Consider the following 27255-nt stretch of genomic DNA (forward strand, 5'->3'; position numbering starts at 1 on the left):
CTGAAAATAACCTCATGAGATTCCAGTAGGTCCTGGTGCCCAGTTGTCAGCATCTAATTTAGTCTCCTACTCACTCTACCTGTTTCCTTTGCCCTGAGCAATTGCTATGTTCCTCATTACCTATTCAGCTCTCAGGAGTCCTGGATTCCAGTCCAGACTCTGTCATGGACAGGCTGTGTGTCTTTAGACCAGTCACCTAACCTTTCTGTACTTTCTCACCTGGCCACGAAGGTATGGGCAGGTGACTTCTGAGCCGTGCCTCTCTCAGCTCACCCTGTGGTTTGTGCCCTGAAAAGGCCAGAGAAGGGAATGCTAGGGACTGAGCCTCAGCAAAGGGGCCTCATCAGAGCTTCTGCACATCTCTGGCCCGAAGCCAGAGGCTCTGGTCTGAACACCAGTCAAGCTGCCAGCTGGTACTCTTTATTATTTTGCCCTTTTAAGTAAATTCAGAAAGCCTTCAGTTTCCCCATAGAGTTTTGCATTGATATTACAGGCTGCTTGGACTCGGGAGGCCTCGGTTTCTTTCCTGTCTGGGTGAGCTAGGCCTGGATTCCCATGGAAGGCCAGTGCTGCTGGCTCAGGTCAGCCTCACGTCTGACAGCTACAGACAAGGAAGCCACAAAATGTGCTGTATCACACATGTCCAGTCCTCCTAAGACCCTTCGAGGCAAGGTGTTACTTTCACACTAACCAGTGAACCATGGCTGGGACAGTTCCCAGGACCTGTGTTTCAAGAAGGGACATATGTACACTTAAAGGCTTTGGGACAGCTCCTTGAGACCTGGAAGACTGTTCTCTGATGGCATCAGAGTATCTCCACTTCCCACAGTCTGCAGGTGCAGGAGAAAGCTGAGGAGCAGACAAATACCGTTTCAGTGATCTGGATCATCAAAAGCTGTAGGAAGGAACTTGCCCCTTGCTATGTGATTTTAAAACTTTTCTGTGTCTGTGAGTGCCTGTCTATCGGCGTCTGTACCTATCTGTCTGAGTATGTTTTTTCTAACCAGCTTGTGGAAAGCTGAATAAGGACTTTGTGCTCCAGACAATGGCCAAAAGGCATCCTGCTCCTTGATTCTGGGGTTGCCATGACGACTGTCCTCTGAGAGCTAAAAGCCTAGCTAATTTTACTAGGCCAGTAGTGCAAATGACTGCATTCCCAACTCTTCCTCCATCCTGTCCCACTGCCAGAAAATATCTTCATATTTTCTTTCCCCCAGGGAGGGCAAGGGGAAAAAAGGCCGACAGAGATGATGTCAGGACTGCTAGGGGATGGTTGGTACATAACCCGGCTGTCTGGTCCCACTTCTCCCCACAAACTGAAGTCTGACTTCATACATCATTTATGCCACAAATCAGCTTTCTGGGCTCTAAATCAAATCAGGAATAAAGAAATAATATGATCAAGGATACATTCTTATTCTCCTGTTTTAGCACTGTGAGTCACAAAGAATAATACACTGCCTTGGCGTTTCTGCTCCCCCGGGCAGGCACTCCCTGATGGGGAGATAGGAATTTAAACAGGAACATGACTCTCTCCAGGCCACTGAGGCATAGTTTGGCAATCTGCTGCTGTGGTATAGAAAGTGGATGACCTACAGAGGAAGGTCTGTTGGGAGGATGAACTTTAATCCTGTAGAAGTAGGATTAATTAGAATCCCTAGGGGAAATGTGAATTGAGCAAGACCAGTTCAATTGGTCTGATTAACTAAGGGTCCATCCATCTGTCTGTCAAACCATCCATCATCCATTTATCCATTCGTCCATTCATCATCCATCCATCTGTCCATTCATCCATTGAGTAAGACAAGGTCCCTGCTCTTGCGGTGCTCACAATCTGGTAGACAGACAAGTTAATAATTTAAGTGTTCTGAAGAGAAGCCTTCCTCAACCTTTCTCCTTCCCACCTCACTCCCCTCCCACCATGAATTCTGGGTCACCCCCAAAGGAGAATTTTATACACACATCTTTGAAAAGCTCTCACATCAGGCTGAATTTTAATAATGTGTTTTCACCTCTCTTCTGTATTGCAGCTCCTTGAGGGCAGGGATAAGTCTTATTCCCCTGCCCTTATCAGGAAAAGCAGAGAAGAAGAAAAATGGAATTTCCTGACAGAGACTGACACTGGAGACTGTTTGCCTTTTCCAGACTGTTTATTTCATTTTATTTTTTTTAACTGGGAGAAAAGAATGTTATCTTTTTTTTTTTATACAGCAGGTTCTTATTAGTCATCCATTTTATACACATCAGTGTATACATGTCAATCCCAATCGCCCAATTCATCCCACCACCAACCACCCCCCCGCCACTTTCCCCCCTTGGTGCCATACGTTTGTTCTCTACATCTGTGCCTCAATTTCTGCCCTGAAAACCGGTTCATCTGTACCATTTTTCTAGGTTCCACATATATGCGTTAATATACGATATTTGTTTTTATCTTTCTGACTTACTTCACTCTGTATGACAGTCTCTAGATCCATCCATGGCTCAACAAATGACCCAGTTTCGTTCCTTTTTATGGCTGAGTAATATTCCATTGTATATATGTACCACTACTTCTTTATCCATTCATCTGTCGATGGGCATTTAGGTTGCTTCCATGACCTGGCTCTGGTAAATAGTGCTGCAGTGAACATTGGGGTGCATGTGTCTTTTTGAATTGTGGTTTTCTCTGGGTATATGCCCAGTAGTGGGATTGCTGGATCATATGGCAATTCTATTTTTAATTTTTTAAGGAACCTCCATACTGTTCTCCATAGTGGCTGTATCAGTTTACATTCCCACCAACAGTGCAAGAGGGTTCCCTTTTCTCCACACCTTCTCCAGCATTTGCTGTTTTTAGATTTTCTGATGAAGCCCATTCTAACTGCTGTGAGGTGATACCTCATTGTAGTTTTGATGTTCATTTCTCTAATAATTAGTGATGTTGAGCACCTTTTCATGTGCCTCTTGGCCATCTGTATGTCTTCTTTGGAGAAATGTCTATTTAGGTCTTCTGCCCATTTTTGGATTGGGTTGTTTGCTTTTTTAATATTGAGCTGCATGAGCTGTTTATATATTTTGGAGATTAATCCTTTGTCCATTGATTCATTTGCAAATATTTTCTCCCATTCTGAGGGTTGTCTTTTCGTCTTGTTTATGGTTTCCTTTGCTGTGCAAAAGCTTTGAAGTTTCATTAGGTCCCATTTGTTTATTTTTGTTTTTATTTCCATTACTCTAAGAGGTGGATCAAAAAGATCTTGCTGTGATTTATGTCAAAGAGTGTTCTTCCTATGTTTTCCTCTAAGAGTTTTATAGTGTCCAGTCTTACATTTAGGTCTCTAATCCATTTTGAGTTTATTTTTGTGTATGGTGTTAGGGAGTGTTCTAATTTCATTCTTTTACATGTAGCTGTCCAGTTTTCCCAGCACCACTTATTGAAGAGACTGTCTTTTCTTCATTGTATATCCTTGCCTCCTTTGTCATAGATTAGTTGACCATAGGTGCGTGGGTTTAGCTCTGGGCTTTCTATCTTGTTCCATTGGTCTATGTTTCTGTTTTTGTGCCAGTACCATATTGTCTTGATTACTGTAGCTTTGTAGTATAGTCTGAAGTCAGGGAGTCTGATTACTCCAGCTCCGTTTTTTTCCCTCAAGACTGCTTTGGCTATTCGGGGTCTTTTGTGTCTCCATACAAATTTTAAGATTTTTTTGTTCTAGTTCCATAAAAAATGCCATTGGTAATTTGATAGGGATTGCAATGAATCTGTAGATTGCTTTGGGAATTATAGTCATTTTCACAATATTGATTCTTCCAATCCAAGAACATGGTATATCTCTCCGTCTGTTGGTATCATCTTTAATTTCTTTCATCAGTGTCTTATAGTTTTCTGCATACAGGTCTTTTGTCTTCTTAGGTAGGTTTATTCCTAGGTATTTTATTCTTTTTGTTGCAATGGTAAATGGGAGTGTTTCCCTAATTTCTCTTTCAGATATTTCATCATTAGTGTATAGGAATGCAAGAGATTTCTGTGCATTAATTTTGTATCCTGCAGCTTTACCAAATTCATTGATCAGCTCTAGTAGTTTTCTGGTGGCATTTTTAGGATTCTCTATGTATAGTATCATGTCATCTGCAAACAGTGACAGTTTTACTTCTTCTCTTCCAATTTGTATTACTTTTATTTCTTTTTCTTCTCTAATTGCCGAGGCTAGGACTTCCAAAACTATGTCGAATAATAGCAGTGAGAGTGGACATCCTTGTCTTGTTCCTGATCTTAGAGGAAATGCTTTCAGTTTTTCACCATTGAGAATGATGTTTGCTGTGGGTTTGTCATATATGGCCTTTATTATGTTGAGGTAGGTTCCCTCTATGCCCACTTTCTGGAGAGTTTTTATCAGAAATCGGTGTTGAATTTTGTCAGAAGCTTTTTCTGCATCTATTGAGATGATCATATGGTTTTTATTCTTCAATTTGTTAATATGGTGTATCACATTGATTGATTTGCGTATATTGAAGAATCCTTGCATCCCTGGGATAAATCCCACTTGATCATGGTGTATGATCCTTTTAATGTGTTGTTGGATTCTGTTTGCTAGTATTTTGTTGAGGATTTTTGCATCTATATTCATCAGTGATATTGGTCTGTAATTTTCTTTTTTTGTAGTATCTTTGTCTGGTTTTGGTATCAGGGTGATGGTGACCTCATAGAATGAGTTTGGGAGTGTTCCTTCCTCTGCAATTTTTTGGAAGAGTTTGGGAAGGATGGGTGTTAGCTCTTCTCTAAATGTTTGATAGAATTCGCCTGTGAAGCCATCTGGTCCTGGACTTTTGTTTGTTGGAAGATTTTTAATCACAGTTTCAATTTCATTACTTGTGATTGGTCTGTTCGTGTTTTCTATTTCTTCCTGGTTCAGTCTTAGAAGGTTATACCTTTCTAAGAATTTGTCCATTTCTTCTAGCTTTGTATTTCTGCGGTGTCAGTTGTTACTTCTCCTTTTTCATTTCTAATTTTATTGATTTGAGTCCTCTCCCTCTTTTTCTTTATGAGTCTGGCTAATGGTTTATCAATTTTGTTTATCTTCTCAAAGAACCAGCTTTTAGTTTTATTGATCTTTGCTATTGTTTTCTTTGTTTCTATTTCATTTATTTCTGCTCTGATCTTTATGACTTCTTTCCTTCTGCTAACTTTGGGTTTTGTTTGTTCTTCTTTCTCTAGTTTTTTTAGGTGTAAAGTTAGATTATTTATTTGAGATTTTTCTTGTTTCTTGAGGTAGGCATGTATAGCTATACAATTCCCTCTTAGAACTGCTTTTACTGCATCCCATAGGTTTTGGATTGTCGTGTTTTCATTGTCATTTGTCTCTAGGTATTTCTTGATTTCCTCTTTGATTTCTTCAGTGATCTCTTGGTTATTTAGTAACGTAGTGTTTAGCCTCCATGTGTTTGTGTTTTTTACGTTTTTTCCCCTATGATTCATTTCTAATGTCATAGTGTTGTGGTCAGAAAAGATGCTTGATATGATTTCAATTTTCTTAAATTTACTGAGGCTTGGTTTGTGACCCAAGATGTGATTGTGCTGGAGAATGTTCTGTGTGCACTTGAGAAGAAAGTGCAATCTGCTGTTTTTGGATGGAATGTCCTATAAATATCAATTAAATCTATCTGGTCTATTGTGTCATTTAAAGCTTCTGTTTCCTTATTTCTTTTCATTTTGGATGATCTGTCCATTGGTGTAAGTGAGGTGTTAAAGTCCCCCACTATTATTGTGTTACTGTCAATTTCCTCTTTTACAGCTGTTGACAGTTGCCTTATGTATTGAGGTGCTCCTATGTTGGGTGCATATATATTTATAATTGTTATATCTTCTTCTTGGATTGATCCCTTGATCATTATGTAGTGTCCTTCCTTGTCTCTTGTAACATTCTTTATTTTAAAGTCTATTTTATCTGATATGAGTATTGCTACTCCAGCTTTCTTTTGATTTCCATTTGCATGGAATATCTTTTTCCATCCCCTCACTTTCAGTCTGTATGTGTCCCTAGGTCTGAAGTGGGTCTCTTGTAGACAGCATATATATGGGTCTGGTTTTTGTATCCATTCAGCAAGCCCGTGTCTTTTGGTTGGAGCATTTAATCCATTCACGTTTAAGGTAATTATCGATATGTATGTTCTTATGACCATTTTCTTAATTGTTTTGGGTTTGTTTTTGTAGTTCCTTTTCTTCTCTTGTGTTTCCCACTTAGAGAAGTTCCTTTAGCATTTGTTGTAGAGCTGGTTTGGTGGTGGTGAATTCTCTTAGCTTTTGCTTGTCTGTAAAGCTTTTGATTTCTCCATCGAATCTGAATGAGATCCTTGCTGGGTAGAGTAATTTTGGTTGTAGGTTCTTCCCTTTCATCACTTAAAGTATATCATGCCACTCCCTTGTGGCTTGTAGAGTTTCTGCTGAGGAATCAGCTGTTAACCTTATGGGAGTTCCCTTGTATGTTATTTGTCGTTTTTCCCTTGCTGCTTTCAATAATTTTTCTTTGTCTTTAATTTTTGCCAATTTGATTACTATGTGTCTCGGTGTGTTTCTCCTTGCGTTTATCCTATATGGGACTCGCTGCGCTTCCTGGACTTGGGTGGCTATTTCCTTTCCCATGTTAGGGAGGTTTTCGACTATAATCTCTTCAAATATTTTCTCAGGTCCTTTCTCTCTCTCTCTTCTCCTTCTGGGACCTCTATAACGCGAATGTTGTTGCGTTTAATGTTGTCCCAGAGGTCTCTTAGGCTGTCTTCATTTCTTTTCATTCTTTTTTCTTTATTCTGTTCTGCAGCAGTGAATTCCACCATTCTGTCTTCCAGGTCACTTATCCGTTCTTCTGCCTCAGTTATTCTGCTATTGATTCCTTCTAGTGTAGTTTTCATTTCAGTTATTGTATTGTTCATCTCTGTTTGTTTGTTCTTTAATTCTTTAGGTCTTTGTTAAACATTTCTTGCATCTTCTCGATCTTTGCCTCCATTGTTTTTCTGAGGTCCTGGATCATCTTCACTATCATTATTCTGAATTCTTTTTCTGGAAGGTTGCCTATCTCCACTTCATTTAGTTGTTTCTCTGGGATTTTATCTTGTTCCTTCATCTGGTACTTAGCCCTCTGCCTTTTCATCTTGTCTATCTTTCTGTGAATGTGGTTTTTGTTCCACAGGCTGTAGGATTGTAGTTCTTCTTGCTTCTGCTGTCTGTCCTCTGGTGGATGAGGCTATCTAAGAGGCTTGTGCAGGTTTCCTGATGGGAGGGACTGCTGGTGGGTAGAGCTGGGTGTTGCTCTGGTGGGCAGAGCTCAGTAAACCTTTAATCTGCTTGACTGCTGATGGGTGGGGCTGGGTTCCCTCCCTGTTGGTTGTTTGGCCTGAGGCAACCCAACACTGGAGCCTACCTGGGCTCTTTGGTGGGGCTAATGGCAGAATCTGGGAAGGCTGACTCCAAGGCGTACTTCCCAGAGCTTCTGCTGCCAGTGTCCCCATCCCCTCGGTGAGCCACAGCCACCCCCTGCCTCTGCAGGAGACCCTCCAACACTAGCAGGTAGGTCTGGTTCAGTCTCCCCTGGGTTCACGGCTCCTTCCCCTGGGTCCCAATGCACACACTACTTTGTGTGTGCCCTCCAAGAGTGGAGTCTCTGTTTCCCCCAATCCTGTCAAAGTCCTGCCATCAAATCCCACTAGGCTTCAAAGTCTGATTCTCTAGGAATTCCTCCTCCCAGGTTGGGAAGCCTGACGTGGGGCTCAGAACCTTCACTCCAGTGGGTGGACTTCTGTGGTATAAGTGTTCTCCAGTCTGTGAGTCACCCACCCAGCAGTTATGGGATTTGATTTTGCTGTGATTGCGCCCCTCCAACTGTCTCATTGTGGCTTCTCCTTTGTCTTTGGATGTGGGGTATCTTATTTGGTGAGTTCCAGTGTCTTCCTGTCGATGATTGTTGTGAATCACCTAGTTGTGATTCTGGTGTTCTCACAAGAGGGAGTGAAAGCATGTCCTTCTACTCCGCCATCTTGGTTCAGCAAAGCCCAGACTGTTTATATTTTTACTGGTGGCTTTCTTTTAAGTTTTCCAAAACATTTTTTAATCTGTGTTTTTCTAATGATCAAAAATAAAAGAATATTTTTGACTCCCTGCTAGATAAGAAAAAGAATTGGAAACATTTTACTTATATCTCCCTGGTTTTTGTAAAGGTAACCTGGAATTTAAGGCCCAGATTATTGTCATCAAATTATTTCATATACTATAGCTTGTCTTTTAAGAATGGCTTTATTATTTGCTTTTAAATCATATTTACAACAATTATTTAGACTTAGCTCCATACTTAGCTGATTTACATTTTCACTGCCAGTTCTTTTATGGCACAACTTCCCCATTCTCAAATGCTTAATTCTGACTTATCCTTCTATTAACTGGGGTTCATTGATTTGAATTTTTTTAGGGAGAATATGGGAGAGGTGCATTTTTCTGAATCCTTCCTTATCTAAGATTCTCTTTTTGTTTCCTACCATCTACGGACAACATTCTGGCTAGGTATAATAGTTTAGGTCAAGAATTTTTTTCTTCATAACAAACTTCCAGTTATAAGATAAATGTCATGGGGATGTAATGTACAGCATGATGACTATAGTTAGTAGTACTGTACTGCATATTTGAAAGTTGCTAAAAGAATAGATCTTAAAAGTTCTCATCACAAGAAAAAAAATTTGTGACTATGTATGGTGACGGATGTTAACTTGACTTATTGTGGTTATCATTTCACAATACATACAAATATCAGATCATTATTTTGTACACCTGAAACTAATATAAAGTTATATGTCAATTATATATTAACTAAAAATAAATAAATAAAAAATTATTTTCATCAAAACTTTCTGAAAACCACCCAGTTTATCCTGGAAAAAGTGCAGTTCTGCAGAGTAGAAGTTTGAGAATTGACTGATTTATATCCTTTTTTGTTTGTTAAAATTTTTTCTCTATTCTTTTAATTTAAAGCATTGCCAGGATATGTCCAAGTGTATGTTCTTTTTATAAATTTTGCCTATAAAACATGGCTGTTGATTTGTATATTCCAGACTTTATTCAGCCCAGGAAATTTTTCTTCAGTTATATCTTTATTACTTCTATTGCAGTTTTGTTCCTTCATGAACAACACAGATATATTCTTTTAACTTGGCCTCCTTATTTAAATTATTATCTCTTTTAAAATATTTACTTGCTTGTCCCTGCATTCTATAATATTCACCCAAATTTACCCTTTATACCACTGGTGTACTTTTCCATATGGTTAGTTTTCCTCTTTGCTGCTTCTAATGCAGAATTGAAATATGTTATTGCATTTTTATCCCTCCAAAATAATCCCGTAGCTCTTCTAGCTCTCTTTCTGTCTCAGTATGATCATAATGGATTTCTGCCAATTTTACAGAAGGAATGTCATTTTTCTTTCTATTGACGCTGAAGTTTTTGAAAAAATTTCTTCTGGACATACTCTTGAGTCTTCAGAATGGTGTTCTCTTTTCATGTCCTGCAGTATACTTTCAGTCTGTCTCTTTTCTTTATGTATTCATCTTTAAATGAGAAGATTAATCCAGACCCAGGGATGGGCAAATAACAGACTATACAGCTTGCCTTTGGAATGGTTAACTATCCCCTTGGGTGCTACTTGAATATCCTTCTTACATCTATAGTTGGAGGGATGGATGATTATTCTTCCCACTTCCTAGCTCCATTCCCAGGGTTAGTGACATACACAAAGTTTGGCCCTGTTGGGTTGAGGTGTGATTTTCTTCTATCTGCAATGCAAAAAAACCTATAACCCCCAACTGTCCAAAAAATGCCCCAACAGGCTCTTCTTGTCTTCCCCACATCTTTCAAAACTTGATTTATACCAACTCTATTCCACCTTCAGGATGCAAAGGGTCCCTGGCAGGGACTCTCCCCACTGTCTTCCACATCTTGTACTATTGGTTGCTTGAAAGTTGTAGTCTCTAAAAGGATACAGAAAGATTTTGGGGAGTGCATGTGTGTGTGTATAAAGCTGTACTCTGGCTGCCTCAAAAGATGTCACTTGTGTAATAGAGGACAGCTGGTCAGTTTTAAGATTAGTCTAGTCTCTGAGTCAAGGAGCAGGAGTATAGAAGAAAAGAACTCTCTCTTTATTGACTTTCAAAGAATTGAATCTCCTCTCTTTCACGAGATAAAGCATGAATAGATGACTCACTGTTCCTGACAAGCCAATCATGTCTGCTTCTGATATTGAGTTGATTCTGATATTGGGTTGTAATCAGTCCTATCTTTCTGAGGTTGTGGTGAGTGTTCACCATTCCTTGTAAATCATTTTTGATGGGAAATAGATGCTACCAGAGAGACACTGTTTTGTATTAGCTTCACACATTGTTCTTGAGGTTCAGTCCTCAGAACCTACCAGGGATTCCAGGAGCCCTTTGGATAAAGGCTTCCCTTGTCAGCACTTTACTTTCTCCTACACCTAAATAATCAAAAGATAGAAAAAAAGAGTGAGCAAAGACAGCACAGTTGATCTGGTAACCCCCATTGCTAGGAAAGCTTGCCCAACTCCCCAGGGCTTTGGGTAAGGAAGTAGGAAGTATCTTCTTGTGTTTCCCATTCCAATGGGCAGGCCAGAACAGGCCATGGAGTTTCAGACCTGACCTGGAGGTCGGGGAGTCTGCTATTTAAACTTTTCATAACACCTAGTGCATTGTCGGTCACCCAAAGGCATTGCAAAATATTGGTGGTAATAATAGCAATCAGAAACCTGCCATTCTACCTGGAAGATGTGCACATCATTCCCACTGTCATCTCCAGAACTTTCTTCAACACAAGTGCCTGAAGGGAAATTTTCTGTGTTCCAAAGTAGAACATTATAGAGACGGGGGATGGGCAACTGATGACACGACTGAGATTCCCAATTGTTAGTGGATCTCCCTCCAGAAATGATTGCATAAGAACAGTAATGAGGATGATCTTTTCTGAAATTAGGAGAGTCACCAGCGCACACTAATTGATTAAATCATCCCAACACAAAATTACTGAACACCTACTGCACACCTACTGTCTTCCCTGCTCATGGAATGTATTTGGAGAGACACACAAAGATCTCATTTTTACCAGGCTGCACGGTAACCCTCTCTTCTCCCTAAAAAGCACTCCTTCCGCCAATTAGAGCAGGTAATAAATTAGACAACAATGAGGAGGAAAGTGCAGGGGAGAAGGGAAAAAGATCATTCTAGAAGATGTTACCAAATGTGAGTTATCCCTAGAAAGAATGTTCCAGCCCTGTGGTTAGTTTGTCACATAAGGGATGGGGTCTGAGAAGGAGCACTTTGGACAAGTAAACAGAACAGCACTGAACCTGGGAGGGTGTGGGGGATGAAGGTGGTGCTTTTCTTAGAACAGTGTTTCTGAGATGTGAGGGGATCACTGGGCAGAGGGTTGGCCAGACCTGGAGTTACTGCTGAAAGGGCGGAGGAAAGGGTGTTGAAGACAAACTCGTTTGCCTCGCAGCTGTGCCTGAGGTTGTCTGAGGACCTTTGAGAAACGTTCCCATCCTCCCCATGCCTCATACAAGGTGCCCAGATGTTCTGATTTAGGCGCAACAGGCCTTTCCCACTTGACATTCTCCCACAAATTTTCTTCATGTGTTCTCCCCAGGCCCTGTTCCCCACCTACACCCCTCCCCCTTCCATCTCCCCACCTCATTTTCTCCTCTTGCTTAGCTAAGTTATTTCTGTTTGCAAAACTGCTAACCCTTTATCTCTTCTATTATTGTTTCTCATGAGGAACTTTTCTGGACTTACCAGGTTTGGCCACTGGATTCTACCCTTTCACCCTGTTTTCCCTGGGAGCAAAGACAGAGCAAGAAAGCCTCACCTACTGAAAGGAGCAGTGTCTTCTCCAGGTGAATTTGCTTATTAAACTGTGAGTCGATAATCCATGGTGGCCATTTTTCTGTTTTGCATGAGGGTCCAGGGCAGGGTGTGTTGCCAGCTGTTATATAAAGGACAAAAAGCAGTCTTTGAACAGACCTAGTGCTGCCCCTTCGCCATAGTCAGGTACCTATGAGCGCTTTATGTCCTGTGTGTCTTTAATCCTCACCATAATCCTGGGAGGCAGGTTTCCTTAAGTAGGGTTTTCAGTGTAAGTATGTCCCAAATATTGAGCAAGACATACTTATGCTAAAATATGTTCTCACTGCCTGAAATGCAAATTTAAGTGTGTATCCTGTCTTTTCATTTGCTAACTCTGGCAACCGTTCATTAAGCCCAAACTGCAGATGAGGTCATGTGACTTGCTCGGGGTGCTGGATAATGTTAGCTTCTTACTCCTGTCCTTCCCCATCTCCACCATTCCAGCAGTCCAAACAGAGGAAAAAAAGAAAGAAAATATTATTTAAAGTGAATGAATATTCTCTGGCCCTCTGCCCACGGACCATTTCATTATTTCATCTATTGTCAGCAGCAACCTGACAGCACTGAAATTCAGTAGAGGGCACAGTGATGATCTGATACTTCGGCTGAATCCCAACCAGAATTTTGACTTTTCTGAAGGGATGTGGCAAAGCAGAAGCCCAGAGGCCTTGGCATCCACAGCCATGAATAACTGCCCTGGCTTTGGCACCAACTCAATCTATGAACCAGGCTACCTCTGTTAATTCTTTTATGAGTTTTAGTTTCTTTGTTGAAAAGTTGAGACTGGGACTACTGACCTGCGTTCTTCTCAGGACCATGTCATGCAGTGTGGTCCAGCATCTGGTACCAGATAGACCTGGGTTTGAATCCCAGCTCTGCCACTTACCAACTGTGTGACCTGGGGCAAGTTACTAATCTCTCTGTGCCTTGGCTTTCTCACCTATAAAATGGAGATAATGCTACTACAAAAGAGAATGAAGGTTGTGGTTTGGAGGCAAGGCTTACTAATTAATTCTTTTACTCAAACAAGCACTGAATTGCCAACCTAGTCAAATCCTCCTACAAAGAGCTCTGGTCAGGGGCTGTGAATGAATGCCTAGCTCTGTTTGGGGAGCAACTAGGAATACCAAAGGAGCAGAAAACCTGACTTATGCCCAGAAGGACCAACGATCCCATGGAAGGAGACCAGTTGTACCCAGGTGAAACAACAAGACCACAAAATCAAGGGTGTGATGATTCAACGCAAATCAGGCAGGAGGCTAAGGAGGTATGAATAGTAATAATCAAGTCTTATGCTTTTATACCCATTGCGATTTATCAAAGGCATCTCCAGGCATTTCAGGTGAGGTAATGAGCGGTCAGAATGAGGAAGGGACTGGATCCGGGAAGCTTCTAGAGGGGAGGGGATTCTTTGAGCAGTCATAGATTTGGATTGGAAGATGGCATTTCTGGTAGGACAAGGCCAAAATGCAAAGGTGGGGGAGTTGGTGACACCCAGTGGGACAGCAGAGGAATTGAAGTGGGCCTACAAGGAGACTGAAGCTGGGCCTTTGCACTTGCTTTTGCCTCAGGTAGTCGTACGGCTGGCTTCTCAATGTTCAGGACTTGGCTTATGTTACACCATCACAAGTACCTTTCCTGGCCACCTGAAGTGGCTTGTGTCCCCCCACCTGTCTCTCTATGTCATATCACCCTGTTTTATTTTTTATTACACTTTTTTGTTTAATGAAATTATTCTATTTGTAACATCTTATTGTTTATTCTGTCTCCCCTAATGGAATGAAATCTTCATGCAAGCAAGAACATTGAGTCCATAGCAGATGCTCAAAGAGTATTTGTTGGAGGAATGCATGAGCAGGTAGATAGATGGCTCAGAATTCTAGTTTAAGGAATTAGGATTTTATAGGAAATTATGAGGACTTCAATATAGCCTGTATAGAGGTACACTGTATGTCCCCAGAAGGGCCCTTTTGTGACAGGAGTCAGTGAGTGGTCCTTCCCTTTCCTCTTTGCTTAAAATGAGTCCGGAGGGTGATGGGAGTTTGGGGGAGTGTCCATGGGTGAAGGCAGGGGCTGGGTTTCAGAGCCTCTCAATCTGCAGCTGTGTTAGGGCAGTGGTTCTCATCCTGGCTTCCCATTCAAGCCCTGGGGAAATTAAAAAATTCCCAATTCCCAGGCTGCACCCCTAAGGCCAATAAAATCCAAATCTTTGGGGTGAGGCCCAGGCTCAGCATTCTGTAAGCTTCCCTGGCGATTCCACTGTGCAGCCAAGGGTGGAAAGCACTGTGCTAGATACCACTCACGTCTCTTACAAACTTCAGGAATGACTAACTGGCCTATCTTATTCATAATAAGACATAAAGTAGAAACCAGTAACTCTTCTTTTGATCTTCCTTACAGATACCCTGCCCAGAGGTGAAGTGCAGCCAGCTAGGTTCTTGGGTACATTTGTATGTTTGATAACGTGTTTGGAATTAGCCATACATTTCCGTCCACTGGGGTAGACCAGTTCTAGCCAGGTCTCACATGTCATCCTGACCAAACATTATTTTGGGGGCTGGTGGCTGGCAGTCCCGAGCTGGCTTCTGTTCTGCTGGCCCCATCTGCTGGCTCAGCTCCAGCCTCCACTTTCACTGCCCTTGTGGTGGCCGCATGGCCCAACTTCTGTTTATCGCATCTTCAGCAATGCTGGGGACCTAGAGTGACTTAATATGGTTGATATTCGTTGCATGTCACATGGAAGATGCCAAGCCAACGTCACCAGCAAATCTCATGTCCCTACTCCCCAGCTGGCCCAGGTTGAGGGGCCTGGAGAAGGCAGGTGACCTGAGGTCTCCCTCTTGGAAAGGGGCTGTTGAAACTCCCTTAAGTCTTCTTAGAACTTGCCTTTGAGACCTGTTTTGCTGAGTGTCATCCCTTCCTCCATCCTCTGTGTGCCAAGATCTATGTTAATCTTCTTGGGCTGCGTATGCCATGTGACCTCTGATGAAATCAAACATCTGGGCAATTAATCTATAGACCTGCTTCTAATTGGACTAATTGGCATAGAATTAATAGCGCTGCAGAGAGACCTGCTGCTCCTGTCTCAATGCCAAACAAAAGAAGCAACCAGTCCGTCATTCAGGCAGCAGATGCCCTGGAGCAGTTCGAGACCCATGTTGCTCATTAGCCAAATGTCTCCTTGCCCCGTTCCCCTCTCCTCCTCCCTCTCCTCACAAACATTTGCTTCAGAATGTGATTTTCATGAATCATGTCCATGTGTCTTGTTTTGGAAACCATGAGTAACTGCTGTAAACATAGCATCGAATCTCCCTGTTCTTTGGGTGTCCCGAGATTTATAGTGGTCATGGTGGCTAATCGATTAATTAGTCCTTCATTTAACAAACACATTGAATGAGCCCTTTGTAAACGGACTTTATTGAGCACCTACTATGTGTCAGTCACTGTTCTAGTCACTAGGGATACAGTTTGGAAGGCAGGCAATAGATAAGCAGAACAAATAAATGAATAACTAGAGATGAGATGACTTGGGGTGATGATAAGTGCTATAAAGGCAGCACTGTGATAGAGAAGAGGATGGAGGAAAAGATAAGATATGAAATAATCTAACGGTCAGGGCTGGCAGGGTGGTGAGAGATACAGAGAATTGCGGTGTGTGTTGGGGCTGGAAGGCTGAGGAAGATGTGGTCCTTCATCTCACAGAGCTCCTGGTCTAGTTGGGGATATGGACAAAGAATGATGAAGAATAATACACTAAGTGCTCTGACGGAACTGTGTAAAAGGGAGTGCTTAGAGGGGGAGACTAGCTACATGAGGGTGGGGCAGGCAAGGCAAGATTGTGATGCTGCAACAGAAAGGAAACTTGGAAGTCAAAGGATAAAGTTGGCTGGAAAAGGGGAAGAAGAAAATGGTGTGTTAGGTGTTCGTCTGTTCAACCACATTTTATTGAGCACCTACAATGTGCCAGACATTGTTCTAGGTGCTGGGGTTACAGTGGTGAATAATAGAGAAAAAGTCCCTGCCCTCCTTGAACTTATATTCTAATGGAGGGTGTAGACAATGAATATGTAAACAAATAAGATAACTATGGATGGTGACAAAGGTTATGAAGACAATACAAGACAATGTTAAAGGGAAAGTTTGGGTGTGTTTTGAGGGCAGTGATGGGAATGGGACTAGTTAGGATGGCTGGCGTAAGCCTCTGGAGGGGGAGACATACACTGCGATCGGATCACGGGGCGGTCTGGGAGAAGGGGAGTCCTAGGTGGAGAGAACTACAGGTACAGAAGTCCTGAGGCAGGAAGAAGCATGACAAGTTTGAGCAGCAGATAAAAGGCCAATGTGACTGGTGCCTGGTGAATGAGGGGGGAGAGTGGAGGTTCCAGAAGGAGTCAGAGATAAGCAACCAGGGAAGCAGGAAACCCAGATATGAAGCCATTGTAGGGATTCAGGATAGAGAGGCTGGAGGCTTGACTTGGAGTGAGAGCTTTGGAGGTGGTAAAACATGGAAAGTCGAAGATATTTTGAGTAATAGAACTAATAGGACTCTGCTACATGGTCCTTGAGGATTGAGGGATGAAAGGAAACAAAGAGACTTTGGTTTGAGCAACTTGGTAGCGGGGAGTGGTTACTGAGATCAGGAAGACCAGGAAGGGAACTGGTCTTGTGGGAGAAATCAAGATTTTTCTTTGGATGCATTTAGTATGAGATGCTAGTTGGACATCCCCGTGGAGAGGAAGCATAAAGGCTTGAGGTATGAGAGTGGCAAACCCTTCTGGGAGCCTGGGGACAGTGTGGGAGAGAGCAGTGAGGAGAACTGCAATGCTGGCTGTGGGGTGGGAAATAGCCTGGAGAAGGGACGTGACTGGAGGTGGGGAGACCACCCCGATCTGTCTTGTTAGTCCAGGTGGGAAAATGTGGGGTTCCTGAATCCATCTGGCATTTGCAACTTAGATTTGCTTCCTCGTGCAATAGACTGCTTTGAGATTCCATTTCAGGGATCATGGCTATCTAGCACAGAGAATCGAGGACTTGGCTAGACAAAAACTTATCCAGTATATAGGGAGCTCTTTGCATGGGTCCATCTCTGTGCTAAGGGCTTCTGATACGTAATCTCATTTAACCCTCACCAAGATCCTACTAGGTAGGTTCGGCTCCTCCGCTTATACATGAACAAGGTTGTTGCTGTTGTTTTTGGTAAACTCAAAATGACACTGAGTAAGTGACCTCTAAAGACATCTCTTATTAGCAGGCAGTCACCTTGTTTGTCCTGGAGGTGCATTGTTCTCATCTATGAAGGCTCTTTTGCTTCTGGTCCTTAAGTAGGGAAGCTTCTGGACTGTTATCACCCCCATTTCACAGATGATGAAACTGAGTCTCAGGAGAGCAAGGTGGCTTCCCAAAATAGCACAGCCTGTGAATGGAGCCGCCTGGAGCCTCTCCCTGGTCTTTCTCTCTCCTCAGCCCCTCCCTGCTCTTAATCACTGCACAGAGGGTTAGGTATCCAGAGACAGAGGAGGCAGCGGTGGTGCCTTGGAAGTCTCTGACCAGAAGAAAAGCCTGTGTGATCATCACAGACAAATTAGTGTTTCAGAAGGAAGAAAAGATATGTACAGAATGGAAACCCGCTTATCTGCCACACTGGATAAGGGCAATTGGCCATTTTATTCAAGCCAAAAGCAGAGAATCCTTACAATAAAACATACATAATTTTATTTTTCATATAAAGCATTCAAATGTACACTGATTTACTGAAAACTTTTTCTTTGAAGATGAGCCACTGATGGGCATCACAGTGTTGTCGTTCAGTCTTTTTATTTTAAATGCAACACACCTTTATCTAGTCTTTCCAAAGCATTTGATTTAGCTTTCATAGAAACAAGAAGTCTTTCCTTTTGTACTTATAGTTGATCGACTTATTTAATATTGAATTAACTTATGTAATTACAATAGTGAGTACAATAGGTATAGACAGGTTAGGGAACAAATACAATGCACTCTTGCAAAATGCACGATCCACCAGAAGGGAGGGCTTCCTACCCAGCACCCCACAAGCCACCAGCCTTCAGAGCATCCAGGACCTCCACCAAGAGACTTTATAGAGAGTATGGGGCATGTTACTTAATCTGGCAAATAGGTTAAGTGAGATTCATCTAAAAGAGCTCCTACTGATAGAAATACATATACAGTGCATATTTGTATGTGCCAGACACTTGAATGAAATACTTGTATGGAAATGATTTTGCTTTTCTAATTCTTTTTTTCTTCTGGCTCTACCATTTCCAAAGACTGGTTCTAATTTGAACTGGTTTGGTAGGATTTTAAAAACAACAACTTTGATTTTGTTTTCAGTGTAGTTAAAAAAAAAATCAATACTTGGGTTGGGTTCAGAGTTCAGCCAATTAGTGTGTCCATTTTGGTTTGTGAGTCATATTATCCTGGTCCACATTACTCACAGTGAGGAATGATTCAAAACCAGTGCTTCTTTTCTTCTAGCCCAGAGTCTAAAAATACTTCAGGCCTCTTTTGTTCTGAGACATCCTTGTTCTAAGGAATCCTAAAGTTATACTTACAGGGGGAAAAAAATCATTTTCAGGAAGAGACTGACATAAGAACCCACTGTCTCTTCATTCTAACGCTGAAGATGGTCTTTATTTCCCTTTCCTTTGCATGATATCAGTGTTGGCTGAACACATTTTGAACTCATTGGAAGTTGGTTACCTTAGGAACAGAAGACTTCAGTATTTCTGGTTTGGTCACAAAGGAGCCATGGAGCATTCTCTTCAGAACCTAAGGATATTTCCTTGGGTACCTGGTAGTGGAGGACCATTCAGACATGGACTACCCTTTCTCCCCAGATCTGGGCACAAACTCTGCCATTCAAAATGGAAATACAGTCAATCAGTGGCACATGCAGGGCACTGTGTAGTTTTCTTTGCTTCTTCCCCCATGGCTCCTTTTTCTAGGAGCTTCCCTCCCACTCTCTTGTCTCATTGTGATGTTTTCAAGATGTCAAATATCCTACTAGCATGAACCGTGTGGTACTGAATGAAAGCTGAAGACACTGTATGAACTCATGTCTAACTTAATATAGATACAGGTGGATTTATGTCTATGTCCACATCTACATCTATACCTATACAGCTATATCTATATCATCTACCTACATATATGTATAAATATAGGTACATGTGTATACATGGGTTAGTATATACACTTATATTTCCTAGCTCTGTCCACCGAGTGGGCCTAGAAGCAATGAGCACACCCAGTGCCCAGATTTTGTTTGCTAATATCATTCTCCCATAAAAGGACCAGGGCATCTTGGAGAAATGGCAGATTCTAGGGCTGGGGAAGGGAATATGCAAAATGAGCCTGGAGCATCTTATAGTGCCAGAAATAAAAGAAGTATTCAAGAAGCAAAGTGAGGGAGTATGTCAGAGGGACACAGGAGCCAACTGAGAAAGCTCCCAATAGACAAAGCTGGAACAATTTGAGCAACAAAATGAATAGTATAGTCTTGGATTATAACCCAAAGTACAAAATAAGTATTCATAAGTCTATAGTGATATAAATGAATTATTGAATAAATAAATAAATGGGGGAGAACAGACAAACCTGAACAGAAGAATCCCAAATAATGTAGCTACTGCCCCCTCCAGGAGGTAGAACATAACTCTCTGCCCCTGAAGTATGGGACATGCACAGTGACTTCCTTTTTTTTTTTTTAATTATTATTATTATTTATTTATTTATTTATTTTTAACATCTTTATTGGAATATAATTGATTTACAATGGTGTGTTAGTTTCTGCTTTGTAACCAAGTGAATCAGTTATACATATACATATGTTGCCATATCTCTTCCCTCTTGCATCTCCCTCCCTCCCACCCTCCCTATCCCACCCCTCTAGGTGGTCACAAAGCACAGAGCTGATCTCCCTGTGCTATGCGGTTGCTTCCCACTAGCTATCTATTTTACGTTTGGTAGTGTATATATGTCCATGCCACTCTCTCACTTTGTCACATCTTACCCTTCCCCCTCCCCATATCCTCAAGTCCATTCTCTAGTAGGTCTGTGACTTTATTCCCGTCTTGCCACAGTGACTTCCTTTTAATGAGTACAGTGGAGAAACCTGACAGTCACTACCTGAGCCAGAAGATCAACGTCAGCAGTGTTAAGTCACCTTGATGGCATGTACCCTTGTGCCCTTGTATCCTTGATAATGCTGTGATGGGAATAGCACCTTACGTTTGTGATCTTCCAGAGAAACCCATAACCGCAGTCTAGCCATGAGAAAAATATCAGACAAACCCAAATGGAAGGACATTCTACCAGATACCTGCCCAGTACTCCTCAACATTGTCAAGGTCAACAGAAACAAGGAAAGTTTGAGGAACTGTCACAGTCTAGAGGAGCCTGAAGACACATAACAACTAAATGTAATGCAGTATTCTCATGGGACCCTGGCACAGAGAAATGACATTAGGTAAAAACTAAGGAAATGTGAATAAAGTATTGACTTTACTCAGTTATAATGTATCCATATTAGTTCATAAGTTGTGACAAATGTACAATATTAGTGCTACATTTGGGAAACTGGGCGTGGGATATATGGGAACTCTCTGTAATATAATTACAACTTTTCTGTAAACCTAAAATTTACAGAAAGAAATAAAATAAAAAGTTGCTTTTGAAACCCTCTCTCCCTGCCCCCACCCCACACACTTTTCTTTCTCTTGACCCTCTCTTAACATAGTGGTCATTGCTCTATGCCCTGGTCATGCAAGAAATTGTAGTGGCACAAGCAGGCAGCCTTGACATCTCTCTGAATACAATGTGGCAGTTCTTGCTTGTTGGTGTGGAGAGCCGAATACCACTTCTGGTTTCGTGGCACCCTTATTTCTTGACTTATCTAGTTTCTGGGGGCTTATCTGAGGCATTTTTATGGGCTGTAGTGTGCTCTGAGAAATAGCTGGTTTGCAGCCTGGAGGAGTCCTGTGCATCGGTCTTTTGCTGCTGCAGGAGCCAGACTCTGCACTGCTGGGGCAGGGACCCAGTGCCCTCTGGGTGAGGATGGTGGCGTGTTCTGGGGGCTGACACATCTAACTCTGATTGGGCTGATGTCTTCCTGCAGGCAGCTGGGTATCCCTCTTCTGCTCCACCATCTATCTCCGTATATGTGATATAACCTCTGTCTCCTCTTCTGGACCGTTATTCTCGTCTCCTTTTTCTTTTTAATCTTAACTTTTAAACACTCTCCTTAGATTTACAGGGATCGATTATATGGCTATATTGATTATATGCCAAGAGGGGCAGAATCTAAATATTTTTTAGAATAAGAAGCTGGTAACGGGCATTTTGTCCAGGGAAGAGTCTCTTGAATGGCCTCTCACAGGTAAAATAGATTACTTACAGCTCCAGGACCAGTCCGTACGGTACCTTGATGAAAATTAGTGGAAGGCGCCCTCTCTAGGCAGCTGTAGTCCTGCAGGCAAAATCTGATGGAGGGACTAGGGCTGGGTTTCAGGTCCCAAACGTCCCCTCCACCAGGCAGCCTTGTGCAGTAGACAACATACACAGCCATTCATTGTGCCCCTGAAATGTATGGTAGGTAGCAACACTTTGTCCTGGGTGAACAGTGTTCAGGATAATCACTTCTTATGCAGGTACCTGGGGACAGGGTACACATCGTCTCGGGAGTCCCCTGGAAGAAATGGGATGGAAACTCACACCAAATAGAGTGCTGGCATCAGCTCCTATGGGTTCATGGGAGCCAGTTGTTAATTTTTCATGAATTTGACGAGCTGGTGTTAGTCATTACTAAAAATTAAATTATGTAAAGCTACAATTAAATTATATTGATAAAAATGTAATAGATACTCAAAATTTATTACTTTCTAATTATTTACTACATTTTACTATCATCTGTGCTCTTGAAGTTATTTACGTCTTTTGTATATGTATGGTGGAAAGACTGTATATGGGTGTGCTACTCTCATCTTTTCTGAACCCTGTGTTCGGTGACATCATATCAGTAGCTTGAAATTGGCTATGGTGGGAGTATTTACACCATGGAAATCAGCAAATGCTACAGATCAGCTACCCCTCCCCCAAGAGAGCTAATTTTTAAACGTTTACCAACATACCACAACCTCTCAATGTGATCCAGTGGAATCCAGTGTTTCTAGAAACTCTGATATGTCACATGGTTCTGATGAAGTCACCTTGTGGGAAAGGACACCAAAATCCTCTTAGAAAAGCTCAACCGGGAGAAGAGAGATGTTGGGCTGATCTGGGACTGTGCATGGGCGATACCACCGCTCCACCACTCCATCCCAGTCATACTGGGAACCATGAGGATAAGAAGAGGTGAAACCTTGGAGCCTGCATGTGGGGCTCCCGCACGGGAAAGGCACTTGGAATGAGACCCAGACACCTTACCATGTGAGGCCGTGCTCCATTTAGGCCCTAACTGCCTTGCTGACCGCCCCACACTCTGCCTTTGTTCACGCTGACCATCCAGGGGTTCCGAGACCACCCCTGCTCTTTCCCACGTCGTCCCAAGTTGTCCTGATCTGTCCTCTAGGCCTGAAATCCCCTCCACCTAATATATGGGTGCGTCCCTGTTACTCCTTAGGCCTTAATGCTCAATTCTCCCTCCCCTGAGAGGCGGGCCCTGGCTGCTACATTTAACGTGGTTCCCTTCTCCCTCCTTCCCACCCAGCCCCCATCACCCTCCATCACAGCACCCACTTCATTCCTTTAATGGTTGGTATTGTAACCTGTGATTCTTTTCTTTTCTTTTTACTGCAAAAACTCTTGAGCTTTATTAAGTTAGAAAATTTACGACCAATAGCATAATCAATCAAACATTAACAAACATGTCATGTCAACCTGTGATGATTTTCTAGCTCGGTGGTATGTTTACTTGGTAAATGTCTGTCTCCCCCTGGGCAGGAAGCTCTGTGAGGGCAGGACCAGCTGTGATCGGCTCACCTTTGGGTCCTCAATGCCCAGCCCTGCGCCCGGCAGATTCTCAGTTCATGCTCATTGAGTGATTGGAATAGGAATGAGACAGCTGCCCTCCAGCCCCTTGGCTTTGGCGATCCTGAGTCCGGGTGAGGGAAGAGCCTAGAATAAAAAAGAGAAAAATGACAAAGCGCAGTTTGCCTCAAGGCTGAGGCCCCAGAAGTCTGGTTAGGCGGTGTCACCATGCAGCAGAAGGCAGTCTGTGGGCGGTGGTGGAGGCGGGTATTTTGCCCCTTTGATGTGCTTAAGGCCCGCCCATGCAGGGTACCAGCAGCCTGAGCCGGCCCTGATCTCCTGAAAGGAGAAGAAATAGGAGGCCACAGAAGAGTAAGAAGGAAAGTGGCGAGTGCCACTCAAAATGGCGCATGGAAAGGGCTCCCTGCCCTGGGCCCCTCTCTCGGGGATGATGCCATGTCCTCCGCCAGCCGCAGTCCTCCGTGTGGCAGGGGCGGGGGGGCGGGGGCGCGGGGTGTTCCACGGGGCCGAAGAGACACACCGACTTGCAGCTTGAACCCCCTTCTCTAGACCTTGCCCTTGTCAGGGCCCTGAGCTGGCTTCCAGGCAGGACCCGGCCTCTCCCGAGGGTCCATGACAGGGTTGTGGACAGCACTTGGACGTGTGGGCTGCACTGTCCCCATGGGCCCCTCACAGTTCAGGACAGGGCTAGGAAAGGGAAAGACAGGGAGGCGGGCTGGGACCCACAAATACTGGGGGTGGGCCTGCATGAGGGGAACCACGTGGGGCTCCCAGAGCTGCTGGGAGGAGTGAGTAGGGGGCTGGAACGCCCGTGACTGGTCGAGGGACTCCTTTTGCTCCTCAAGGGGAACCTCAGCTTCAGCTGTGGTTCCCACAGGCAAGCGTCCCTAAGTCTGCTTTACCTGCCATGGCCAGTTGAGTCACTGGGGTGAGCCAGTCAGGGTCCGGAACAGAATTTCATGGGGAAGTGGATGGCGAGTTACCACGTGCACCCACAGGACCTGCTCTCCCCATGCGGCCCTGGAGGAGGGATTCAGACCCTCTCCCCACCTACCCAAACACCCGGGTGGCAGGAGCTAGGATTTCCCCAGTGGCCTTGGGGGAAGTGGGTGGGTGGGCTGGGGGACAGGGCTGTGCAGCGGGAGGGTGACAGGGCAGGGTTGCTCTCCCCACTTCCTTCCACCTTTGTCCTCTCCTCCTTCCCCATCCCCAGGCAGGCCCTGCCCTCTGAGAGTAGGGGCCTGGGGAGAGGGGAGGGGGAGCCTGGGTGGGCAGGGGTATATGGAAGGGAAAAGGGGGAAATTCCTGACCATGAGGACGGGGAGGGTGGGACACTCTGGGGACAGACCAGATGGGGGAGTCCTCTTGTGAGGCAGCCCCCAGGTCAAGCGCGGAAACTGGCTTCTGCCTGTCAGTGGTGAGCAACAGAGAGGTGCCTGGAGCAGCAAGGTCTGGAGAAAGCACGCATGCACGTGAGCTAACTGGCCAAGAGCTCAGGCATCAGGGTCAGAAGGACTTGCGTTTGAATTCTGGCCCTGATTCTTCCTGGGTGTGACCTTGAGCAAATGACTTTGCTTCTCCATCTTACTCAGCCTGTTTCCTCCCCTGTGAAATCCCTTTCCTCTCTTCGCCATGTCAATCATGGCCTTCAACACTCTCAAAGGATGGCTGTTTTTAATAGATCTCTTTTCAGTCCACTGGTTTGTTTTTCTGTCCTTACTACAAGCTCAGATCCCAAGAACTGGTTGTTTTTGTTTGTTTTTTAAAAGCACGAGGCCAGCTTTGACAAGTGAACATGAGTGTGTTTTGTCACTGAACCATTTTACGTGTTAAAGCTCGTAATGACAGCAGTGTCTGTTGTTAGGTAGATAAACCGGTATGTTGAGGATGCAGATGTTAACATAACTTCTTAATTTGTTGATCACGCTTTTACTGCTACTAGAAAGACACAGCATGGCATGCTTGGGCTGGTATGCTCTGTGTTGATTACACCACCAAAGTGATTTCCCAAGGCCCAAATCTGATCATGTTCTCACTCATTTAAACGTCTCCAATGACCACCATTGCCCAGAGGACCAAGCTCACACTTTGAAGGCAGAACCACGGCTGATGTGACCCAAACATACTCTTCTGCAGCTTCATCACCCGCCTCCCGGGCCCTCTCCTCCCTTTCACCACATCTATGCCCCAGGAGAATGGATTTCAACGCCTCCTGAACACATCCTGCTCCCTCATGTTTCCAAGCCTCTACACATGTGCTTCTTTCTTTGTTTTTCTCGAAAGTTTCTATGTATTCAAAACCCAGCACAACTGCATCTCTGTAAAGCATTCCCCAGTTCCGCCAGGCAGAGCTCTGTGTTCCCTCTTCTTACTCATGGGTAGAGAGCTTTACATGCCTGTATCAATGCACTTACAGTGTCTGATGAATATTGGAGGCATCCGTCTACACTACTGGCCTGGGAATGAACTGCCCAAGGTGTGGCCAGTGTTCTCTTTATCTTTGTATCCTCAGAGCCCAGCACAGTGATTGGCAAATAGTAGGAACTTAAGCAGGTGAATGAATACAGACCCATTTCCATGTACTTTGTGTTATTTTTCCAAGAAAAGCGGTTACTAGGATGGATTCTGGAGTCCACCAGCCCTGAATTCAAATCTCGGTTCTGTCATTTGTGAATGAATTTAGCCAGGTTACTTAATGTCTCAGTTGCTTCAGCTCATAAATGGGAGTAATAGTAACCTCATAGGGATGTTGGGAAAATTAAGTATGAAAGTAAGCTACTTAGCAGTGCCAGGCACAAATAATCATCCAATGAACGATAACTATAATTATTGGACCAAAATGTCTATGTTCTCATGACAGACCCCTTTATGTGTAGCAGCACATGGCTATGAGACAAACACCTTGGAACAGAGATGCTTTTGGTACAGAATCAATCCATTTGAGAGTCAGACCATTAACCTTGATCCTGTTGGCACTGTGCCCAGCCTAATTGTATTTGAAGGTCAGAGGGAAGACTCAAGTGGCTCAAATGTCTAGAGAAGCAAGAAAAACCATTTAAACCAGGTAGCAGATCAGGGAATTTTACCTCTCGTTACGTTTCATATAGGCAAGTCAGTTGTTTCCTTGCCACTGGCCTTGGTGACTGTCCTTGGTGATTATTAATAAATGTAACTGTTTGCATTTTCCAAATATGTTCAAATTTCACAAGTCATTTATTTACAGGACAAACACCAAAGCAAATCAACCCAGTCTTTGGAAAAGCAGCTGATGTAGGTGTAATCCACATCTTCAATTAACATGGAGGATTTGAAATTGAGCACACAGAAGGAAAATGAATGAATTGCTTACTTTGGTCTTTCTTGTACTTTAACCATTTGCTCTTTACCCAGAACATACATATCCCTGCGTGATACATATTCTTTTAAATGTTTTATTACGAATGCATAGTTTTTCATCAACTGCGGATTTCATCTGTGCTCAGAAAGCATTCAGTGACTACCCTCAAGGAAAATTAAGAGGCAGCCCAGATACTCGCTAAACCAGCATTCAGGGTGATCTAGTCAAGCGTCTTGAGGCTGCTGCCCTTAACTTAAACAGTTTGCCCTGGCCACATGGCTCAAGCTGCCAAGGAAATAAACCAGGACCCTTGAGGGTGTTTCGTGCTGGAGTGGCATTTGCAAATCTGGTTTGGGAGGGGCTCTTGACAAAGGTGGTTCCTCCCTGTGCTCCTGCTGTGCTGGCTCGGTTCAGTGCAAGAGGGCCACCAGCAGTTTCTGGAAGTCCCCAGAGGTGTCTGAGCGAACCATGTCAGAGAGAGACTTCTGATACTTCTCTTGGAACTTGGCTTTTATTCCCTGAAGGTTCACCTGTAGGAGAAATGACAACAGCAACTGGGACATTTATAGCGTTTTCACCATAAACAAAGGCAGCCACTGTTCCGAGCACATCATTCTCACTTGCTCATTAATGCCTCAAAGCAACCCTTAGAGTTGGAGTTATTATTCTTCCTATTTCGTGGCTGAGAATAGGAAAGCTGAGTTCAGTGTCTGTGTGTCTGTTCCAGTAAAACCTTGTTTATGGACTCTGAAACTTGAATTTCATATGACTTTATGTGTTACAAAAATATTATTTTTCCTTTGAGTTTTTTACAGTTACTTTAAAATAATCATTTTCAGGTAACAGGACTGTACAAAAACAGGTGGTGGGCCTGATTTGGCTTGCAGGCCACAGTTTGCTGACTCTTAGTATAAGGTTAAGAAAATTGTGAACACAGTTTGTAATGACACCTTTTTTTTTTCTCTTGTACCCTGATCAGCAAGGAT

General features: G+C 43.3%; 2 protein-coding genes across 3 annotated transcripts in view; one reads left to right on the forward strand and one right to left on the reverse strand.

The window, feature by feature from the left end:
• LOC309646680 (uncharacterized protein) overlaps nucleotides 1-27255 on the forward strand; it is a 46601-nt gene that overhangs the window by 3435 nt on the left and 15911 nt on the right. The window contains exon 2 of the mRNA XM_082433290.1: nucleotides 11818-11915. Coding sequence (XP_082289416.1) covers nucleotides 11818-11915 — 98 coding nt within the window. The remainder of the gene's footprint in view (nucleotides 1-11817; nucleotides 11916-27255) is intronic.
• The window catches only part of ANXA13 (annexin A13), a 61863-nt gene continuing 60957 nt past the window's right edge, over nucleotides 26350-27255 (reverse strand). For both annotated transcript variants that reach the window (XM_082433219.1, XM_082433220.1), the window contains one exon: nucleotides 26350-26799. In XM_082433219.1, the coding sequence (XP_082289345.1) occupies nucleotides 26680-26799 (120 nt within the window). In that variant the 3' untranslated portion in view covers nucleotides 26350-26679. The remainder of the gene's footprint in view (nucleotides 26800-27255) is intronic.

This window comes from Balaenoptera physalus, assembly GCF_965194825.1.
Source record: "Balaenoptera physalus genome assembly, chromosome: 17".
NCBI classification, from domain to species: domain Eukaryota; kingdom Metazoa; phylum Chordata; class Mammalia; order Artiodactyla; family Balaenopteridae; genus Balaenoptera; species Balaenoptera physalus.